Source organism: Chiroxiphia lanceolata, chromosome 9 (genome assembly GCF_009829145.1).
Source record: "Chiroxiphia lanceolata isolate bChiLan1 chromosome 9, bChiLan1.pri, whole genome shotgun sequence".
Classification (NCBI taxonomy): Eukaryota; Metazoa; Chordata; class Aves; order Passeriformes; family Pipridae; genus Chiroxiphia; species Chiroxiphia lanceolata.
In genome coordinates, this window is record NC_045645.1 from 24412584 (window position 1) to 24432509 (window position 19926).

Genomic DNA, 19926 nt, shown 5'->3' on the forward strand with positions numbered 1-19926 from the left:
AATCAACCAAACCTCAGCATGCCTCTCTCAAACCCATTTTTTCCTCTCAACAACCTCTCAGGTAGCCAGGAGCACAGAACCTGTGCTACTCTTAGAAATTTACTCTAAAATGCAAAGGTAAGTGCAGATGGTTATCTTCATTAGCTTCTAGCAGCACCTCTTGGTGACAGTGGTGGGGCTGGTGTGTGCTGAGCTGGGTGTGTTACAGCTGATGACACTAAACACAGCCCTTTCCCTCAATAACAAAACCTTCTGCAGAGATTTATGCAAGTTTGAGGGTCAGATTATCAAAAGCAGCTCTGTTACCTTGCAGAAGGAGCAGAGACCTATCAAAGGACAATGGTTTCCTCAAGAACTCTTCGAACCCTTACAAACAGCAATTATCAGCACTAACAGGACCCCAGATCTCCCAGAACAAGCTGCAGACATCCCTGCCTTGACAGCCAGGCTAAATCCATCCATGCCCATGAGCCACAGTGTGCAACAAATCACTCCTTTCTAGATAGGAGGAAAAGCCAGAGCAGGCACACAGAGGAGAGCCCCGTGGGCACCTCTGGCAGCTTCCACAGCATTTGCAGTCCCACAGACATTATGTGTGTCCACACTCCAGCTACGCTCCAGCAGAAAGCAAGGTTTGCAGTGCTGTATTCCCCTGCCTCAAGTGCAGCTGAGCCCTGGCACAGAACTGAGCCTGCTGCCCCACCAAAGCCACGTGCGCAACATGGGAGCCTCACGGGAGGGAGCCACAGAAAGCCAGGGTTACCTGTCCAGCGTGCTATGTCCCACAGACTGTGGAATCCAAAAGTGCAATCTCTAAAACCTGCTCAAAGAACCATTTCTGAGGAAGAAAAGTGGGAAGCAGGAGGAAGAGGAGGAAGCACAAGGGCCCACAGGGGACGGACATTTGTGAAATTACTTTACAAGCTGACCATGAACTTAGAGAAGGGGTGGGAGCCAGCAGAGCATGTCCTGGCTGGAAAGGAGTGATGCTGAAGGTCTGCCCTCTCCCCCATGTTCAGGGAGCCTGGCAGATGTTATTCCCTGTCCTCTCCCTTGAGCTCCTAGCAGATATTTGCTGATGGCTCAGATGATGGCATTGGCAAGCTGGAAACGTGACTCACTGTGAGCATGGTGGGGAAAACCCCCAGCCAGGGAGCGAGATGAATCACAGGGAGACACCATGGGCTCTCCGAGAAGGAAGAGTCCAACCAAGGGAAGGCCAACCCAAGCAAACAGAGGGCAAGGATGCATGACGGGGATGTAGGGGACTGGAGGCACTGCTGCCTCCCAGCTTTTTGCCAGAAGCTCCAGTCCTGCCCCGGGCTCGGCGTCTACTTGGCTCCCAGCCCTCTCAAAGGCACTGGACTGGCTCCAGGCCAGCATCACCCATCAGGAACACTGCTGCTTGTGCTGGCACGCCCAGCGTCAGTCAACGTGTTCCTGCCAGAGCCCTGGGCATCGCCTGCCCGTGGGACACTTGCCCAGAGCTGAAGTGCTGAGCTCCTCAGAGAGACTTGGAGGCATGGGGAAGATCGCACACTGGAATGTACCTCCTGGCTCAGGAGCTTTCCTAAACCATGCTGCCTCATCTGAGTTATGGTTTCCTTCATTCTCGACCAAGCTCTCTGTCCAGCTGGGAATCCCCTGCTCTTTCTCAGGTTGGACCCCCTGCCATCAAGCTCTCCACCTCACCACATTTTGGAGCCTGGCCACAAGGGACATGGTGCTGTCTCAAGTTCAGCAGAGAACTCTTAGGTAGGACATAGCTGGAAGCCAAAAGGCAACGAGCTTATCAGGACTGATTTATGAAGCCAGCTACCAGGGGAAGAAAAGCATGCCTGTACCTTGTCTCCTCAGCACCCACCAGGTCTCATGTCTGCTGAGCCCAGACATTCCTGCCACCACATGACCCAGCACGCCCAGCAGACAGCCAGCACAGGTGCTGGTTGCTCGTGTCTGCCCTCGGTGCCTTCCCAAAGCCTCTCTGGCAAGGAGTGCCCGAAGCACCATCCATAACCACCTTCCTTGGGACTCAGACCTTCCTTTCCAGAATTAATGGCTCACACTTCACAGCTCTTTACCAGTCCAGATGCCTGCCCTCTGCCACACAGAGTCATTTACCTCCCTAAACTTTTAATTTTACTAAGTGTGCATTACAACTCACCCTACTTAATGCTGTCAGTAACCTCTACATTTCCACTGAAAAGCACTTGCCCCATCCTGGCCTGGCAATAAAGCCAGGGCCACCATGCTTTGGTCAACCCTCCTGGAAAACAACCTTTCCTCGTGGGCAGTCTTGGACAAAAGGCTATTCCAATCAATCTGGGTATTTAACCAGTTTATTGAATAAATACTAACCACAGGATGAGATCTTGACCTATTTCATGCCATCAAGTAGGCGGCATGTTGGTAGCAATATGGGACCAGCCATTATTTAGTTATGACATTAAGTGGCACTGGTGATGCCAGCAGAAATACAACGAGCTTGCCCAGAAGCCTTCACCCATTTACTGTGACTGTCAGAGCACTGAAAGAGCAATTGAAATTATTACAGATATCGTTTGGGTTCCTCCCAGATCTCACACAACATAATCTCGTTCATCTCAGATAATCACGTCAAGCCATTAGCTTGTTAATCATTCTCCTTGTGCTGAGTGCCGTGACTTGGCAAGTAGGCTGTGTTTTTCAGGCAGCCAAAGCCTGGCCAGCCCACTGCCCACAGTGCTGGTCCTCACAGACAGATGGGGGTGGGTTGCCCCAGGCACACAGGGCCAGCTTGCTCCCAAATCCTGCTCCGCTTTGCAGCAGGGAGAGCTGTGCTGCTCCTTGCATGGTGAAAGAGAGATGAAAAAAAAAGTAGGCATCACTGTAAGTGACCTGATGCTTCTAAAAACTCACCATGGCAGGGACATAGGCTATCTCAGATATATTCTAATTAAACAAGCTCAAAATTATACCAGGTGCTCTACACAAATAACCAGCCACATGCATCAATTTTCACACCAGTCCAACTGCACCTGTGGCCTGCAGAGGATGCAAAATCTTGCTTTAAACAAGCTTGTTGAAATTCAGTAATTTTGCCAATTTGCTAAAATTGAGCTCAGCTATGCAAAGCAGCAGAAGTCCCACAAAATCAGATGTACCTGACAGAGTAGGAGGTGTAGAGAAGCTAGATTTTCAAGTGCTTGGAATGCCTCCCTGTTCTGAGCCTGCAAAACTCAGCTGGACGCTTCCCAGAAACAGGCTTGCAGAAGACTTCCACAGAAGCAGCTTTTAAGAAGTGCCTATATAAGATTTCTCCAAAGGAAACCGGGATTAAAGCTGCACTCAGCAATCCAAGTAACAAATTGGAAGGGAAAAAAGGCTGATTACAAATTCTCTAGAACCACAGCACCAAGCCCCAGCCAGGCAGCACTGGCTGCACTGGAGACATGCCAGGGGCACAGAGAGGAAAGTATTTGCATGCATTTACATCATGACAACACAAAAAATATATAGTTATCATTGTCATTTAGGGCCCCACATGTTCATCAGGAAGAGAAGGGAAGCAAAAAGATATCTTGCAGGCATTTTCAACTGAAATCTTCAACAGCTCATAACCCTTATGGCTGGGAAGATACATCACTTGGGCTCTTGCTCTCCAGTACTGTAACACCCTCTCTGGTATCTGACAGACCCAGGAGCTCACTCCTGAATTTCTCCAGTTTTGCCCATGACTGGCCCAGAACAGAACATCACTGTGTCCTCTTGGCTGCTGCTTCCCAGAGAGCCTGGGCAAGGAAGGTGACCTGGGCTCACATCAACAGGACAGGCTGTCTGCAGCTGTAGCAACAGCCTAATTAGTCTTGAGTTTGGGACTTTCTGATGCTCAGGTGCCCACAGGTCTGGACTCACAGATCGGTTCCTCGCACCTTGCATCCAGAGGAGCCAAGGAGCATTTTGAAAGCCAACCAACCTACCCCAGCAGCAACATGGACTGGGTCACCCTGTTTTGAGATGAGGAGGAGAAGGGGGCCAGTTGAACTAACAGAAGCCGAGCAGTTTGCCTGGAATGCAAGCCCTGGCCTGTTGTATTTATTGGTACTGACGTGGCCATCAGTGCTTTGAAGGAAAGATGTAGGCTTTGGAGGAAAGCTGCAGCAAATGCTCACAAAATTGCTGTCCAAGTGCATCCTTGGCATGGCTAATGTCCCATTCCACTGAGTCCTTTCAGGGCCAGGGATTTGCACCAAGGTGCAGTGCAGATAGGGCTGTATCCTCAGAAATCCCCGTTGATGCAGGAAGGAAAAGCAGGAAGGCAGAGAGCTGACACCTCCCCTTCCCTCCTCTCCCTGAGCTGCAAGAATCCCCGGGATTCTCCACAACCTCTTGCTTCTGAACAGAAACTCTCCCTCCAGCCAACATCATAAGGATGGCCATGGCATCACCAGCCCTTCAGCAGTGGGGAGGAGGGGATGGCATCCCTGCCCTGCAACATCAACCCCCTGTTTAAAGTTCCTCTCAACCTAGATCCACACAATGGACCACATTTGCATTTAATCTGTACCTCTTGCTCAGGTGAAACTGTCCTGCCCACGGCCACTGCTCTGCTCTGCAGAGTGGGAGAGCAGCAGAAGGCGGGAGAGCCCGCCTGGAGCAGGCATCCCAACAATGTCAGCTATGCTGTGTCCTCCTCTGTGCCCCCAAAGGGTCAGGTCTCCATGTAAACAGGAAGCAAGGATCCACCAGGCCCCGAGTGTGGGGGAGTAGAAGGGAGGCAGCACTACAGGAGGTGCTGCTGCTACTGGTGCCCCCCTCCCTCCCTGCTCCCAGCCCAGCACAGGCAGTCATGGGAGGCTTCCAGGGCACTCTCCCCTCTGGGATCCCCACTGTTAGCAGCTTCATCACTTCTTTGCAGGATTATTTTCTTTATCATTTCGTAAATAGAGGTAAAGCCAAGAGAGCAGCTATGGTGCCTGCAGCACTGAGAAAGTGGAGTTGTGGCGGCAGCAGGGACAGAGAAGGTCCCCCTCCTTCCCCAGCAGTGACTAACTTGGAACAAGCTGAGACAGAGCACTTTGCCCCTAAACCAGGGACTGCATTAAAAACTACACAAGCCTCAGGGTCAGCAGCTGCTTCCCACCCCATACACAGAACCATTGTTGCTTGCACTGGATGACCTCCCACTGCTTGTTTTCTGCACCTAAGTAAGCTTTTTCTTCCTCTGTTTTCCCCATGCCAATGTTTTGAGATTATTTTATTCCCTAAAGCAGAAGGGTAGCTGTGTTCTTTAAGAAGGACATGCATTCCTTCACCTCCAGCCAAACTGAAATCAGCCCCCAGCACCCAGCCAGGAATGCCCTTGCAATGCTATGGTACATCCTGCTGCCAGGCGTGAGGCCACCACAAAGCACAGGAAACCAGAGGGCTTTACATGTAAACATCCACAAAACAAACCATCCTGGCATCCTCCTCAGAAACAGCACCCCGCAACAAATAAACAGACATTAAAAATCTCTCTGGCAGATCTGACCTGCAAAGTCATGGCCTTTCAATGACCTGCATCTCTCCTGTCTTACATTAGACGAAGGAAGCCTGAGCACATGTTTCAAGCACATCATTCACCATGAAAAAACATTATTTTACCCTATTTTGTGTCCCTTCTCTGCCATTCAGAGCTTAATCTATGAATTTTATAAACTGTGCTTAAGTTTATTTATATTGGTCAACAAGGATATTTTGGTGTTCTTTCTTTTTTTTCTCCTAGGGTTTACTTAAACCCTCGAAGTTGTGCCAATCCTCCCATACTGAGGTGGAGTTCTGTGATTTTGGGGCTGGAGCTGCATTCTTTCAAAAGCCTTATCTTGAAAGGCAGAGGAGGAAACTGCTGTTTATGAGAACTCTTGATGGCATAACAGTTGTTCTGTCCCAAACCTCACATGGAAACATGGTGAGCAAACCTAATGCCATAAAGGACTTCCCAGCTTGTGCACCCGTCACAGCGTTAAACACCATGGAGAGGACAGGGCAGCGGGTGGGAAAGCTGTTGAGGAGTAAAGCCCACAATCTATTTACACCCTGAAAGCTTGAAAAAGAAGAGCCTGGCAATCTGTGTCCTTGGGATGTGATACTCCTTGACTTGAGATATAATACCCCTCTCCTCCTGGTGATAAGGAAAGAGAAATTCAGATTATAGCAAAAGTCTACAGGAGGGGTTGAGAGGAGCAGAACTCTGATAGAGCTGCTCAGTGACAGGAGCAGGTCCAGTGCTTATGGGATCTCATGAGGCCACCAGAAAGACAGCTAGCTCATTCATTACCCAACATCCCTGAGAGTTCCCTCAGGTCCTTCCAGTTAAGAGTGTTATTCCCAGGAGGGAGCCATCCCTGGAAGACAGGGCAGACCCTTTGCTTACGGACAGGCCAAATTACCTGCGCCTGTGGCCATGTGGCCACAGATACCATGCCAAGGTCTACTCCAGTCCAAAGGTCTGTCTCATGTTTTAAAGAGCAGTCAAGCTCCTGCTGTTTTAAGCATGGGGGCAGCGAGCTCACAGGGTGTGTGGTTTTCTCCCCTCCCAGCCTGCCCTGAACACCTTCCAGTTCTGCAGGCGAGAGGCTGGGGAGCAGAAGAAAAGCTCCTCTCCTGGCTATTGGCCAAGCATTATACAGCAAGAGTGTCCTATATCCTGACTGTAAGTATTTTGGGAAGCCAGATGACTTCATTACCAGATGACATCCCCTGACCTACTCGCTGTTAAACAAGCTTGCTGCTGGCCGGCCCCAGAGCTCGTAACTCTGCACTTTAATTTGCACATTGCCATTAGGCAGGCACTATCCTTCAGCAAGGAAATTTTCACGCAGCTGAAACACACAAACAGTAAAACCCCAACATACCTCTTCCATAAATAGTTTGTTGTTACTTTGTAACTGCGACTGACAAATGAGGAAATCTTCCGAATGGTGGAAGTGCTACACAGTTACCAGCCAGCGCCAACAGCGCCACATCCCTCGCCCACCTTCCACCCCATCCCTGCCCCCACAGCACATGCTCCTGCAGCGGACACAGCACTGCGAGAATGGAGACAGCCCTGCTGCTGACCCCAGCCACAGCACACAGCATGCCTGGGTACCACAGGGGCCAGCCACGCTGCACATGTGACTCTGTGGCACATGGAGCTCACAGGCATCGTGCCTGGGTTACATGGAGGTGTCAGTGGAGAAAGTGGAAAAATACAGAGTCATGAATAACCTGGAGGACAGGACTCATGCAAGGCAAAGCTGCAAGTGCAGATGGAGGAGGGGTGCCCCAGCTACCCCAACACAGAAGGGGAAGGAGCGTCCTCGCCACACTCACCCTGATCCGCCGCATGGCCGTCACGATCTCCACCCGGCTGTTTGGCCGTGGCACATCCAGGCTCCCAATGTACTGGAGGGAAAGAAAGAGGAGATCAGTCGAGTTTCTACAAAACTGGAAACGTCACAGTCCCACCATGGCCTCAGTAGCATCCATGAAGGGAACTCAGGGTCACTTCTGGGGAATGGGCAGCATTTTGCCTGCTGCACCTGAATCCTTGTACTCCTCCCATCATGAAGCTGTTCCCTCACCATAACGTTGCAAGTACTCAGCAGCCCTTTCTCTAGAAATAAAACAACTTCATCCATCAGGCCAGCAGGGCTTATTCATCTAGGCCATGATCAAAGCATGTAGGTATAAGCCAACATCCCCTCAGCTGCACTGAGTCATCGGTTATAGACCTGGGTGTTGGAATATCCCTAAAATAGCTGGGCCAACCTGTCCTGTGTCAGGCCCCTCATTATTTAATTATAGCCCTACCAAACCCGTGGCTGTTTTTGCAGCAATGCTGAGCCTCCAGGCCAAGCCTCTAGAATAAAGGAGCTGCTTTGCTATTCAGAGGGGACCAAAGGCAGCGCCACTGCGACCCAGCACGGAGAAACGCCAAACAAAAACCTTTTTAAAAATAAAATGGAAGAGGGCAGATTCAGAAGAAGGATCAGAAAACAGACAAGTGATGAAGAGTCAATGCTGAGTGCTAAAAACATGTAGTTAGAAGAAAAGCATTTTGAGCCTATTAACTAGCCCCCTGTGCTCCCATGCTTCATCTCGACACAAGGGCTGATGTAACACTCGGGAGCACAGCACAGGCACTAAAACTGACAGGGCTACGTGTTCCTGTGAATATGGCCATAACCTTCACTGACACCACGAAAGCCCAAGTCACTGGTTTCAAGCAGCAGTGCTGAGATGGGTGCCTAAGTGTCTGAACATGTGCTTGGGGATCACGGCACAGGCAGAGGCTGCTGAGAGGGGTTATTTCTCACCCAGCATCGCTGTGGGAGCCCCAGCTCCTCTCCCCTGGGCTGCTGCTGCCACCTCTATGGAGGACAAGGTGCAGGGGCTGCATGACCACATCTGAGCTTTGGGTGCATGCTGTCCCAGAAACAGACACCCAGAAACTCAGAGAGCCCTGTGTTTCTGAAAGCCCTCCTTGCTAAACCCCCCACCACCAATCCAACAAGCCTACCAGCCCCGTGAGGCCATCCCCAAATGCACAGCTCCTGCCTGGGGGCGGACACAGGCAGGTGTACAGTGACCAGCACTGGGCAGTCAGTGCTGAGAGGAGATGTGAAGAGAGAGAATATAAAAATAAACACCCAACAGCTGGCATGTCCGTCACATGCTGTGCAGGCTGCTGTGGTGCAGGGCAGCTTTACGTAACTGGGAATTACAGCCCACGACGGGCAGTGCCGGCACACGTGGCACTTACCCAGGCCCCAGCCCCTCACTGCCCGGCTACAAACACAAAGGCCTGGGTAAGTTTTCAGTCACATCCCCAACACAGAGTCTTCCACCCCTTCAAAGTGTCAGGTCATACTGAGAGAGGCATCTCAGACACAATCGATTCCCTTTTCTTATATAAAGTCTGGAAACCATCAATAAAAAGCAGGAGCTGAGGAGAAGGGCTGAGGCAGCTGAAGCCCTGAACACACAGTCACCATTCAGCACCTAAGGAAGAAGCCTCTCCCCATCCTGTCCTGCCAGGCAAACGTCCCCACTGCACAGCACCTCCCCACACCAGTTTTTCCCATCTGAGGAAGGGAAATTCTTAGGCTACATGAGGAGGAGGACAGACTTTTGCAGCCAGAGGATGCCTATCTTCTTCCAGCTATTCCCAACAGCATGAGGTCACTACCACTGGCAGGGTAATCGCTTTCCTTCCCCTGTGTTTCCTTCTGCAGGCAGGTGCAGAACACAGGCACGTCCAAGGACAGGGCAAGCAGTGGCAGCTGGGCAGGAGATGGGCTGCATCTACCACTGCCTCCCACAGCCACATGAATTCCAGCAATGCCAGTCTCCTGGCTGCCGACCACAACCTCATGCCCAAAATTGCATGTGCAGGCCCAGCAGGGCTGGGGCACCCTGTAAGCAAGTGATGGAGCATAAGCCAGACACCACCTTGGGACGAGCACACCTCCCTGGATGGGCCTCCTGGGAAACAGCACCAGCAGCAGAGATCTCTCAGTGCTGTCCTATCTATGCCCCTTCACTCAGCTATTCCCCTCCAGCCCACATTCACATGTACCCAAAACAAGGGGCACAGGTCACAAACTCTGCAGGATTCAGCTTTGCTCCCAAACGTGGGCTCCAGGGCATCATGCTGTAGCCCACATCCTGTGGGTGCTCCCACCAGAGACCTCAGCACATGCAGCCCCAGTGTGGGCTCACTTCACACAATTACTGTGCTCACAGCTCTGAAAACACCCCCTTCTCCCTTCACTCCGGAGGCAGGTATTTTTTGCACATTTCACAAAACTCAACAGATGGACAAAGTCTCCCCAGATTATTTTTGCCTTCAGGGCAGAAATCACACGTGAGAACCGCACTGCAGAAGAGTAACCCTTCACAATGTGGCAAATATTGCCCAAAAACGTGGACTTGGAAATCAGTCTTTCAGATAAAATGTAGACTTGCGAGTTGGTCTTTGACTTCCCAGGCAAGGAGGGAGGATGGCCTGAGAAACCATCCGTATTTAGTAGTGTTTTCCAAGTGCTAAGCACAACAAGGGCTGCTCCTGCTCTGTTCAACTCCAGCCCTCCTACTCACAGCACCAATTTTAATTATGGAAAGAGGTGTGGGGAAAAGCAGGTGAGGCAAAGGCGAGAATTAGCAAAGCAGCCAGAGCCTCCACAGTGCAATACTTCCCCCTCATCCCACCCCAACACTGAGACTGAGCTCCCCCGCTCCCAGGGCAGGAGCTCCAGAGACCCCTCAAGTATGGGGACTCCCAGGCACAGAGTTTTGCCTTCCTTTAACATATGTGTGCCCCAAGCGAGGTGCCAGGCACACGGCGGTGGTCCTGGTCCCCGCAGGGGCCATTGTCCCGGCTCCCAGGACTCAGTCCAGCATCTGTGCCAGCACGCTGACCCCATGGAAAAGGGAGCCAGCGGGGCCAGGGCTGAGCCCAGGAAGGAGAAAGGAAGGTGCCTGAGACAAAAGGAAAGAAAATAAAGCTGTGTGAAAGGACTGCCAAAGAAAATAGACCTATGAAAGAATCCATCCACCCCAAAGCCCCACAAACTGAGGGGGAAAACATATGTACATATGCAGGATGCAGCTTTTCCAAATAATTGCCTACCGATCCACGGCCCCACGACCCCACCAAAGGATGGGGGGACAAAGGTAGAGCCCCCCACCTGCACCCAAGAGCCAAGGGGGATTAGGATGCTCTGAAGGTGGGGAGGGCAGTCCCAGGCAGCCCCCTCCTCCTCAACCCAATTAGGAGAAGAAAGGCCACCCTCTCGGAGCGCTGGTGAATGGGCAGCTCAGAGGGTCCCTCGTGTAACAGGCGCCCTGGCAGCCCCACAAAGGCAGCCCTTGCACTGCCAACGCCAGCACAAAGCACCTCTTTTGTAGGGTGCATTTGGTCCCTCACATGCCTCGCTGCTTCTCATCCCCGTGTGTGGCATCCAGCCTTTCATTCATCATTCCAGGGCCCCCACAATGGGCAGCCCCTCTCCCTGCCACAGCACAGGTAGCCATCACCCTTCGGGCTTCTGAGCACCTGAAGGGACTCTGCTTGCTCTCCCCCTGCCATGCAAATAGGCTCTCCTCTCTGTCCCAGGCACGGTGGGAAGGAGTCTCTGGACACAGCTCACACCATGCACTCCCTGCCCGTGGCTTCCAAAAGATCTGCCCATTTCTGGGAAATGCCAGGGGAAAAAAAAAGTCTGTTTTTTAAACAGAAAACAAAGGGGAGCACTTTGCCAAAGCACTGTTTGCACAAGTCACTCAGTTTCTCATTTTTGCTTGAGGCTATTTAATATTGCTCGTTTTCTGCTCTGTCAGAAATGAATTTTCTTGAGAAGATGCTTTTCCTGTGACAGCAGGTGGCAGATATTTTCAGAAAATTGAAGGCCGATCGCATCCCTGACAGGGGACACCTTGGAAGGGGTGTTGATGAGATCGGTGGTGGGCAGAGGTGGGCAGCCAAAGCCTTCCCAAAGAGGAGCTTCTTCCCAAGGGAGGCACACTGCTGCTCTGGCAGCCCAATGCAGTGTGCAAAGGTCAGGGCTGAATCATCCCCAGCTTACAGGGGAGCCTGGATCAGCTGGCTGTCAGGTTTCCAGCTTCGAAAGCCACCCTGAACCAGAGACCCTGCCACGAATAGGGAGCCACTGCTTCTGCAGAGGAGCTGCAGCAGGCAGCAGGGCAGCACGGGCAGGGGGGACATGCTGGCACTAGCCCGAGGTTGGGGCATCACACCACAGGTTACACAGCCACCTGCAGAGCCAGGAGAGCCTCGTCCAAGCAGGGGATCCTGCAGCCGGGTTACGGAGGGGCCACTGGAGTTACCAGCAGCCCGTTGGGAGGCATCAGACACAGAGCGTGAGGGACCCCAGATTTCTGAAGAGTCTGAGATGGTGAGGCTGCACCAGATACTGGAACATTGACCCCTGGTCCTGTGCCAGGTGCCCCAAGATCTTAAACCTTGATTTCCTCAGTGCCCAGGGAACACCCAGCCTGTCTGCAGATTGGCTGATAAGGGTTTCTCCCTGGGCTTCTGCCATTAGGAAGAGCAAGGAGAAACCCAATTCCCAGGACTTTTGCTGTCCCACTGTTCCTGCTCTCCAGTTGCCCACGCATGGCCTCAGCCCAAGGAGCCAAGGGTCTGGGCTGGCACGGCCCCAGCTCTGCCTTGCACCTCAGGAACACCCAACCTCGCTGGGAGGAAAGGGGGAAGTTTACTCAGACCGCGGTGGTGCAGGCTCAGAGGCCAAAAGGGATGGAAAACTCATGATGCCAGCTGACTTCAATGGAAAAAAGCCCTGGCTTTCCATTCTGAGCCCAGCAAACGGGTGCCCTGCTGAACTGTGGGCCTCCAGCCTTGCCCAGTCTTCCCTTAGCAGGGCTCTGCACCCCGAGGACAACTGGGTACATCCAGCCCTGGCAGCCAGGCAGTTTTAGGCAGTATGTCAGACTCATCCAGAGCTGGGATGCACCCAGACAGCAGGCATTAACACAGGGACCCTCACACCAGGCAGCACTGGCCAGGCTGAACCCTTAAGGATATCAGTGCTTATCTATCTGCTGGTCCCAGCAGCGCTTGCCATGCTTATGAGCTGCGCAGGGGCTCAAGTGCCAGAAACACAGAGTTCTGGGATTGCCAAGACAAGATCCAGCACCCACCCGAGCCATGTGCACTGCACCCACCTTCCCCTCTCACCAGCCAAAACAGGGCTGGCATGAAAAGGGGAGACACCTTTGCTGCAGGTGACTGTGCAGTGGGGACACCAGGGCACAGAGACAGCAGGTGCAGAGGAGAGATAAAAGTTTTTCCACGATGATGAAGCAGGGTTGTCCACTCACCCCATTTCTGTACCACACCCAGGCACACCACCCACAGCCGCCCCCCACGCACGGCCTGAGCTTCCTGCACCTACACCCAGCTACAGCCCCAACAGGTGTTCATGTACAAGATGCTCAAGACCAGAGCACTGCAGAAAGTAGGGCTGGGAGGATCCCACCCCCATTACTGCTTCCTTGGGACCTTCTGGCATCTGCTGAGCCCACGTGCTGCCCGGCTGGGACCTACAGTCTGGGCACATGTGGCTTTGCCAAATCCTGACTGAGTTTTCTTTGCTAAGAGCTTCACTAAGCAGTCTGTGAACTGACTTAACAAGTACGGCAGAAATATGCCACTGTTTCAGAGGAGAACCTTTGTAGACTTGGGAAGGTTATTTATAGCCTGAAGCAAGCAATCCCGGGCTCAGGCACACTGCAGCTTTGCTCTGGGCTGAGCAGCCCCAACAGAGCACACCAGACCTGCCAGTACAAACAGCCCCCAAATCGAGCTGCCAAGTCTCTCCCAGCCATCCAAATTGGTGCACAGCTTCACACAACCTGCCTCCTGCTGCCCTGCCCTCCAGGGAAGGAACAGTTGCTGGGAAGGGAACCTGAAGAAGTGGAGGGGAACTAAGCACCCCAATCAGAGCTGCCTGCAATTCAACCAATTTCCAACACTGTTACGTGCAGCCTCTCTGTACATAAAAATACACACAGGAGTGGAATTATGTGGAATACATGTCCATTCCCTGCTTAGTGTTCATCTGAGGCTATAATTGTTTTCCAGGTAATGAATTTCTCTTTGGAGCAACCAGCAGGCACTGCTGGTGCTCGCAGCCTCAGGAGGGTGGCAGGCAGGTGGGCTGGAGAGGTTCAGAGGAAGGGACATATTGGTTTAGACTAAAGTCTCCTTCATGTCCCATCTCCAAACATAGAGAGCAGCAGATGCTCAGTTCAACTTCAGTTTCCCACGCACAGAAGCAGAGAAAAGCACTGACAAAAATGAGAGAAAATGCCTGGTTGCCAAGATCACTTAAGGGAAAAAAAAATACCCCACCACCCAAACCCAAAAACCCCACCTGCTGCACAGAAGAACAGCAATCTTCCTGAACCTCCAGTCCTGCACTTATCTGCAAGCACGTCCAGTATCAGGAACATCAGGTTTCAGCACATGTGATTTCCAGGCCCATGGCAGTCCCAGATCTCAGGCACTGAGTCTGTCAAAGATCAAGATGTGTTTGGGCAGCCCTTTCTGCTCTCACCTGTACTTGGGGGAGCAGCAGAGAGGGTCCTGACATCCATCTGCCCCTTCACTGGGAACCATGTACATTAAGGCACTGTAGAGGGATTAACAGGACTGAAGAATTAACAGCTGTTTCCAAATAATGGATATTAGGCAGGTGGGACCTTGCTCTGGACAAGACCTCTGGGGCAGAAGGAGAGCCCAGCCCAGCCCAGCCCAGTGGGCTCCCAAAAGGGGCTCAAAGGACAGGGACAGTAACAACTTTCCTGTGGAAACCCAGAAGCACCAAGCACACCCCAAAACTCCAACAGACAGGGGTCTGGCAGTCCAGTGACAGACTCTGCCACCCCACCTAATTCTCTCTGCCTGCTGATCTCTCTGGAGGCGTTGGAGTAGCCTGAGTCATAATTTCTGAATGCACAGAATTGCTGGTGTTGCACAAGGTGGCTCTTGGGTTTTGTCCTGCAGCACCATGGCTTTGGGAAGATAAGGAGTAAGCTCATATCCCTCTCCTTCTCATGGAGGTGGAGGAGGATGGGAGGTGTCTTTCCTCTCTACATCTCCATTTATTTAACCAGAAAACCACTGCACAAGGGGGAATTTCTGTCTGCTCCCCTGCACCATGCTGCAGTTCCCAGTTCTTTCATCTGAATGCTTCAGCTAACCCAAGAGGCCAGGCTTTTGATTTTACTCAACAATTCAGACTGCAAGACACAGAAGAAAACAAACGTCCTGCCTTCCCTCGGAGCCAGCTCCTCCGATTCCCAGCAGCCTGACTGAGGCACCTCTGGGATACAGAGGGGTCTGGTGCCAAGACAAGTGGCCAATGAAAACAGATCCAAAAGTGTGAAATGTATTGCTGTTCCTAAGAAGATGGGGTGGGATTTTCCATCTATTGGATTTATCTCCAGAATATGGATTAACACAATCCTTAGAGGATACTTTGCTCTGACTCAGTGTCCCTGTGCCATAGCATATGAGCACAGTGGCTCCAGTGGGGATGAGAGGCATAACTCTCCTGACAGCATCACATCACATGTGACAGCACTGCTTCCTTCAGATAGACTCCATCGCTCTCTGCTTGACAAGGGTCCAAATTCTGACTGCCCATGGCCACCCACCCGTCCTGGGATGCCAAGACTCCCTAAGGACAGAGGCAAGGGGGACAACGGCACGGATGCCATCTGCTACTGATGGACCAAAACACGCCCTACATCCACCACACATGCCAGTTAAAGTCAGCAGCAGGTCTGAGCATAAAAATAAAATTAAAAATTAAAACAATAAATCAGCACATACCAACTCAGGCTTACATTACCCCCCTGCAGTGAGCCCCAAGCAAGCTCGTCAGGAATCTCAGGCTGCTGGAGCAAAGAGCACTGATCCAGCTGCCGAGGGCTGTAACACCAGGATCCTCACCACCCACACTATCAGCCATCCCAGGAGGATTTTAGGAGACAGGCATGCAAGTCCCGATGCCCCAGATGAGCATTTTTCTTGTTTAAGTTTGCCCCGAAGTTCAGCTCTAAATCAGAGTTCTGCACTTGTGTGACTTGCGCTGGGTGCCTGGCTGCAACAAGAGCTGTGCGGGTATAAGCGCTTGGGATTCTTGGGGATAAAAGGAACTAAAGGAGTGTAAGCATTTAATTAATCTCCAGCAATCTAATAAAAGGATAGAGTAATTGTCTAAGCCATCTGCATTCCGTATCTGGCATCGAGGGCTGCTGGAGAAACCCACGAATTGAGAAGCTGGGTTTCGTACAGACTGTGCTTGGCATTAACGCGTGCCACCGGATACCAAATAAGAGAAAGAGGAGCTAACAAAGACTAATATGCAGCACTGCATTAACACAGCCAGCCCACCAGCATGGAGCAGACATGAGCCATGAGCAGACCGAGGGGCTGCTGACGCCCTATCCCACTCCTCAGCCCCAAGCCAGGTCACCCAAACCTGGCATGGAAATGGCACATGGGATTTGGGAGATGCCTTGCAGCCTCCCCCCTGGTTAAGGGTGAGCGGGTGCTGGTAGTAAAACAGCGATCGGCTCAAATAACGCAGGAGCAAAAGGCTACAAAGTTGAGCTTGAACAGTCTTTCCCAGGAAACAGTTGCAAAGCAGGTTTAAGTTTGCTCCATAAACAACAACTCCGCTGTTTTGCGCTCTGCAGTGCAGCGCCTGCCACGGGGCAGGTGATGGCCTCTGCCGGGGAACCCTCCCAGCCCAGAGAAAAGGGGGGAAATAACACTTTGACACCTTCTGATGAGCCACAGCCTTGCCCTGAGGGCACTGCACACAATTAGATGCCAAATCCGTGATTTTCTTCCCCTGAGAGTACATGTGCTCCGAAGACAACAGTACGTGACAGACGCCTGCTTTCCTGCCACTCAAAACTGCTTTACATCAGGTTTTTTTTCCTAAGACAGCCTCACTTGAGTATCTTGCCAGCATGATAACCATATCCCCCAGGAGAAGCAAAAGGGGTAGGATCTTATGCTTCCCTTTTTAAATCTTCTGGCCAGCTCCTCCCCAGTTTACTGCTGGCCAGCATTATTTGCTCAGGCTGGGCAATGCAGCCAGCTAGCTTGACTTTTCCCAGCCTGCGGGAAGCCACAGTCTAAGTGCAGTAAGAGACTGAAAGGTCCTAACAGAAATAAAAACAAAAAAGGAAAAGAGTACTTCCTGCGAAATCCACTAGCAAGGATGGTTTATATATGTAAAGCCAAATAGCAAGCCTTTATTTTAGGTGGGCATCTTGCACCGCATCGCAAATGGCACACAGTTCCTCTGGCTGCTCGCACGTGAGCATTAGAGGAGCACCTGGGTCAAGGCATCCTGCAGACCCCAAACATCCGTCTCCCATCACACCGGCACTCCAGCAGTACCCACAGCGCTTGAGCCGCAGATCAAAGCCTGAGCCCTCTGCTCTTTCCCGGGAAGATGCACACAGACCCCGCTCTTTCGGGCCACCGTCCCCAAGCAACACCACGCAGAGCCAAGGAGGGATGCAGGGCCAAGGAGGGATGCTAAGGTGAAGCAGGAGGTTGACTCCACTCCAGCCTGACCCATCTCACCAGCCTACAGGATAGGCGGGAAGCCTCGCCCAACTCTGCATCTGAGTTTTGGGGAGAACAAGAAACGTCAAGGGGAAGGGAAAGCAAAAAAAAATAGAACCCATGGCTATGCGATATGAGAGCTGGAAAACAGTGCACACCGGAGAGTCAGGGCGCAGCACCGGGCAGCGACCCCCGCGCGGAACCCCCGCGGAACCCCCGCGCCCGCCGCCCACCTTGGCCTCGAAGCAGATGCCGTGCTGGAAGGCGTCCTCGTTGTGCAGGGGGATGCGGAGGTCGTGCCGGTCGTCCACCAGGTTGTACTTGGACTTGGCGGGCATGGCGGCCCCGCGGCGGCCGGGCAGCCCTGCAGCGCGCCCGGCCCTGCCGCCGCCGAGCCCCCGCCCCGCCCGGCCCCGGGGCGGGGACGCGCCAGCGCGGAGCGACGGGGCGGGCGGGAGGCAGCGGCGGGGGGCTCCGAACCCCCCCTCCGGCGGGGAAGGACCGGCCCCGAAAGCATCGCGGGGGCGGGCGGCGCTGACACCTAGTGCGCGGGGCCGGGCTTGCGCCCCGCCGCCAAACTTAAAAAAAAAGGGAAGAAAAAAAAGGGGGGAAATGGAAAACAATGCTTCGGGAGGGTCTCGGTGGCAGTGGGTAGCGCCGGCCGCGCCCCCTGGGACGCACAGGGCGAGCCCGCTGCCGGGAGCGGGACGCGCATCCCTCCGGGTTGGGGGAGCAGGGTGCGGCGGTCGCTGGGGCCAGGGAACTGCTGACAAATCTCTGTATGAACACCGGACACGGCGGAAACCAAGCAAGCTGGAAGTGGAAAATACCCATCTTGCGCCTAAAGAAAGGCCTTGCGACCAGACCTGGCCCTATTGTGCCCTCCCTTATAAAAGCCCCCAAAGCAGTGAGTGTGCCCCACCCCGCCTCCCCCGAGAGCACCACGGAGTTGCTTTCCAGATGACCTGCTCACAGAGATCTGACCACAAGTCCAAGCTGTTGCACCCCTTATCCCCACAAGCACAGTGCACCCTCAGGAAAAGCTCCATCCTTCTATGTTTGAATACCACAAATGCTGTAGAGCTCATCTCCCGGCAGTATGCATGAAGAGCTCACAATGGCCTCAGAGGCACTTGGAACAAGCCTTTCCCAGGACAGATGGGTCCTTGCGCTCTGCAGGAGACTCACAGTTCACCAAGTCCTTGCCTTGCTGTGCTTGCATGATCCTACAGCCACAGCCCATTACCCTTGGCTTTCTAAATGCAATGTGAAGACCAATGCCAGCTGCTGACCCTTTCCTGGGCAGAGCAGATCCAGGGCCATTGATTTTTCATGCCGAATCAATGGTGGTGACCTTCCTTTGAGTTTAGAGCTCATAGTCAGTCAAGAGTTCAGAGCCAATCACAGCTGAAAAATTTATTGTTCCCCTCAAAAGGGAGTGGGCTTTCCACCAACCTCAGAGGCTCAGGTAAGAGTGTGGGCACAAACACTTACACAACAAGCTGAGAAATCCCTGTGCTCCACCATGCCCATGAGACTTGTATGGGAACAGTGGCTGTGCTGCCAATTTCCTTGTGCCTGACCCAGGGAGGAATCTCACAGGGCTGTCAGCGCTTGGACAAATGAATCAAGGGATGATTTCCCATTGAAGACAAGATACCAGCAAGTCCTGGGCTCTTGGAAACTTTTACTCCTGTTTCTGGAAGAGGGCAGGGGACCAGCGCTGTGTGCTGCAGCATCTTGGTGACTGCACCTGCAGAAATCCCTGGGGAAAAAAGGTGCAGAGAACTGAACATCCACTTGAACTCACTTCAGCCTAGGACAGGCAGAAGGCAGTGGTGGGAAAGTCTTGAGCCTGGATATGCTCTCTAGTGTTTGATGCTCTAGGTTCTTGATGAAGTTTTATAATTATCTCTAGCAAAGGTTTAGCTGACAACACTGAAGTCTCAAGGGCTGGAAATGATACAGCCACCAGAGAAGTCTTCCAGGAGTCTCTAGTCCAATGCCTGCTCCCAGCAGGGCAAGTTCAGAGACAAGAGCAGCAGCTCAGGGCTATGTCTAGGTGTATTGCAAGTATCCCCAGGGATAAAGATCCCACAGCCTCTCTGGAGCCCTGTTCCTGTGCTGAAGTTGATTAAAGACACACATTCTTGCAGGTTGCAGGCTTTCCACAGCCAGCAAAGCCCTGTGGATTTGGTGAAGGATTGAATTCCCGTGTGGGAGGGCTTGTGAGCATCTCTTCAGTGAATGGCATCCTCGGGGAGGTGTTCCCCTAAGTGCAGGCGCAGGTGTTTGATGGAAAGCCTTCAGAGTCTGGGAAGCAAACCAGCTTCTCCCGAGTAGTCCTGGTGGGTTTGCATGGCAGTGCTGGGGCTGCTCGCAGGCGCCCTGGGCACTCCATAGCTTGCTCCTCTGGCTTCTCCCACAGCACAGCATCTGTTCTCAGCAACTACCGCAGCGCCTGGAGACTGCTCTTAAAATATTGGGCTTGAACCAAGGGACGACTCCCCCTCTGCAGTTACTCGTGTGTCTCTCGCACCAGCGGCTTGGCGCTGCTGTGGCACAGGAAACAGCAGCTCCTCTGCAATTGGTTTGCCCCGAACACACCTGCCTATTGCCCCAGGTGTGACTGGGGGGGACTTGCTTCATCAGGTGGTACTCCAGCTAAAGTCACACAGGCAGTTTACGATACCTGCAGCATTTCACATGATTCCACCTTCTTGTTATGTAACAAAAATTAACTGTATCTCTTTTTTTTCCTGGGATCAACGACCTTACACACCCTG

The 19926-nt window shown here is 52.7% G+C and overlaps 1 protein-coding gene across 6 annotated transcripts in view; it reads right to left on the bottom strand.

The window, feature by feature from the left end:
- NOS1AP (nitric oxide synthase 1 adaptor protein) overlaps positions 1–17526 on the bottom strand; it is a 44858-nt gene extending 27332 nt beyond the window's left edge. For 3 of the 6 annotated variants that reach the window (XM_032696697.1, XM_032696695.1, XM_032696698.1), the window contains exons 1-2: positions 17374–17516; positions 7336–7407 (exon numbers count right to left, since the gene is read on the bottom strand). In XM_032696697.1, the coding sequence (XP_032552588.1) occupies positions 7336–7407; positions 17374–17478 (177 nt within the window). In that variant the 5' untranslated portion in view covers positions 17479–17516. Of the gene's footprint in view, positions 1–7335; positions 7408–17373 lie in introns of all 6 variants that reach the window. The other 3 variants (XM_032696694.1, XM_032696696.1, XM_032696700.1) reach the window with 1 other exon arrangement.
- Between the last annotated feature and the right edge of the window lie 2400 nt (positions 17527–19926).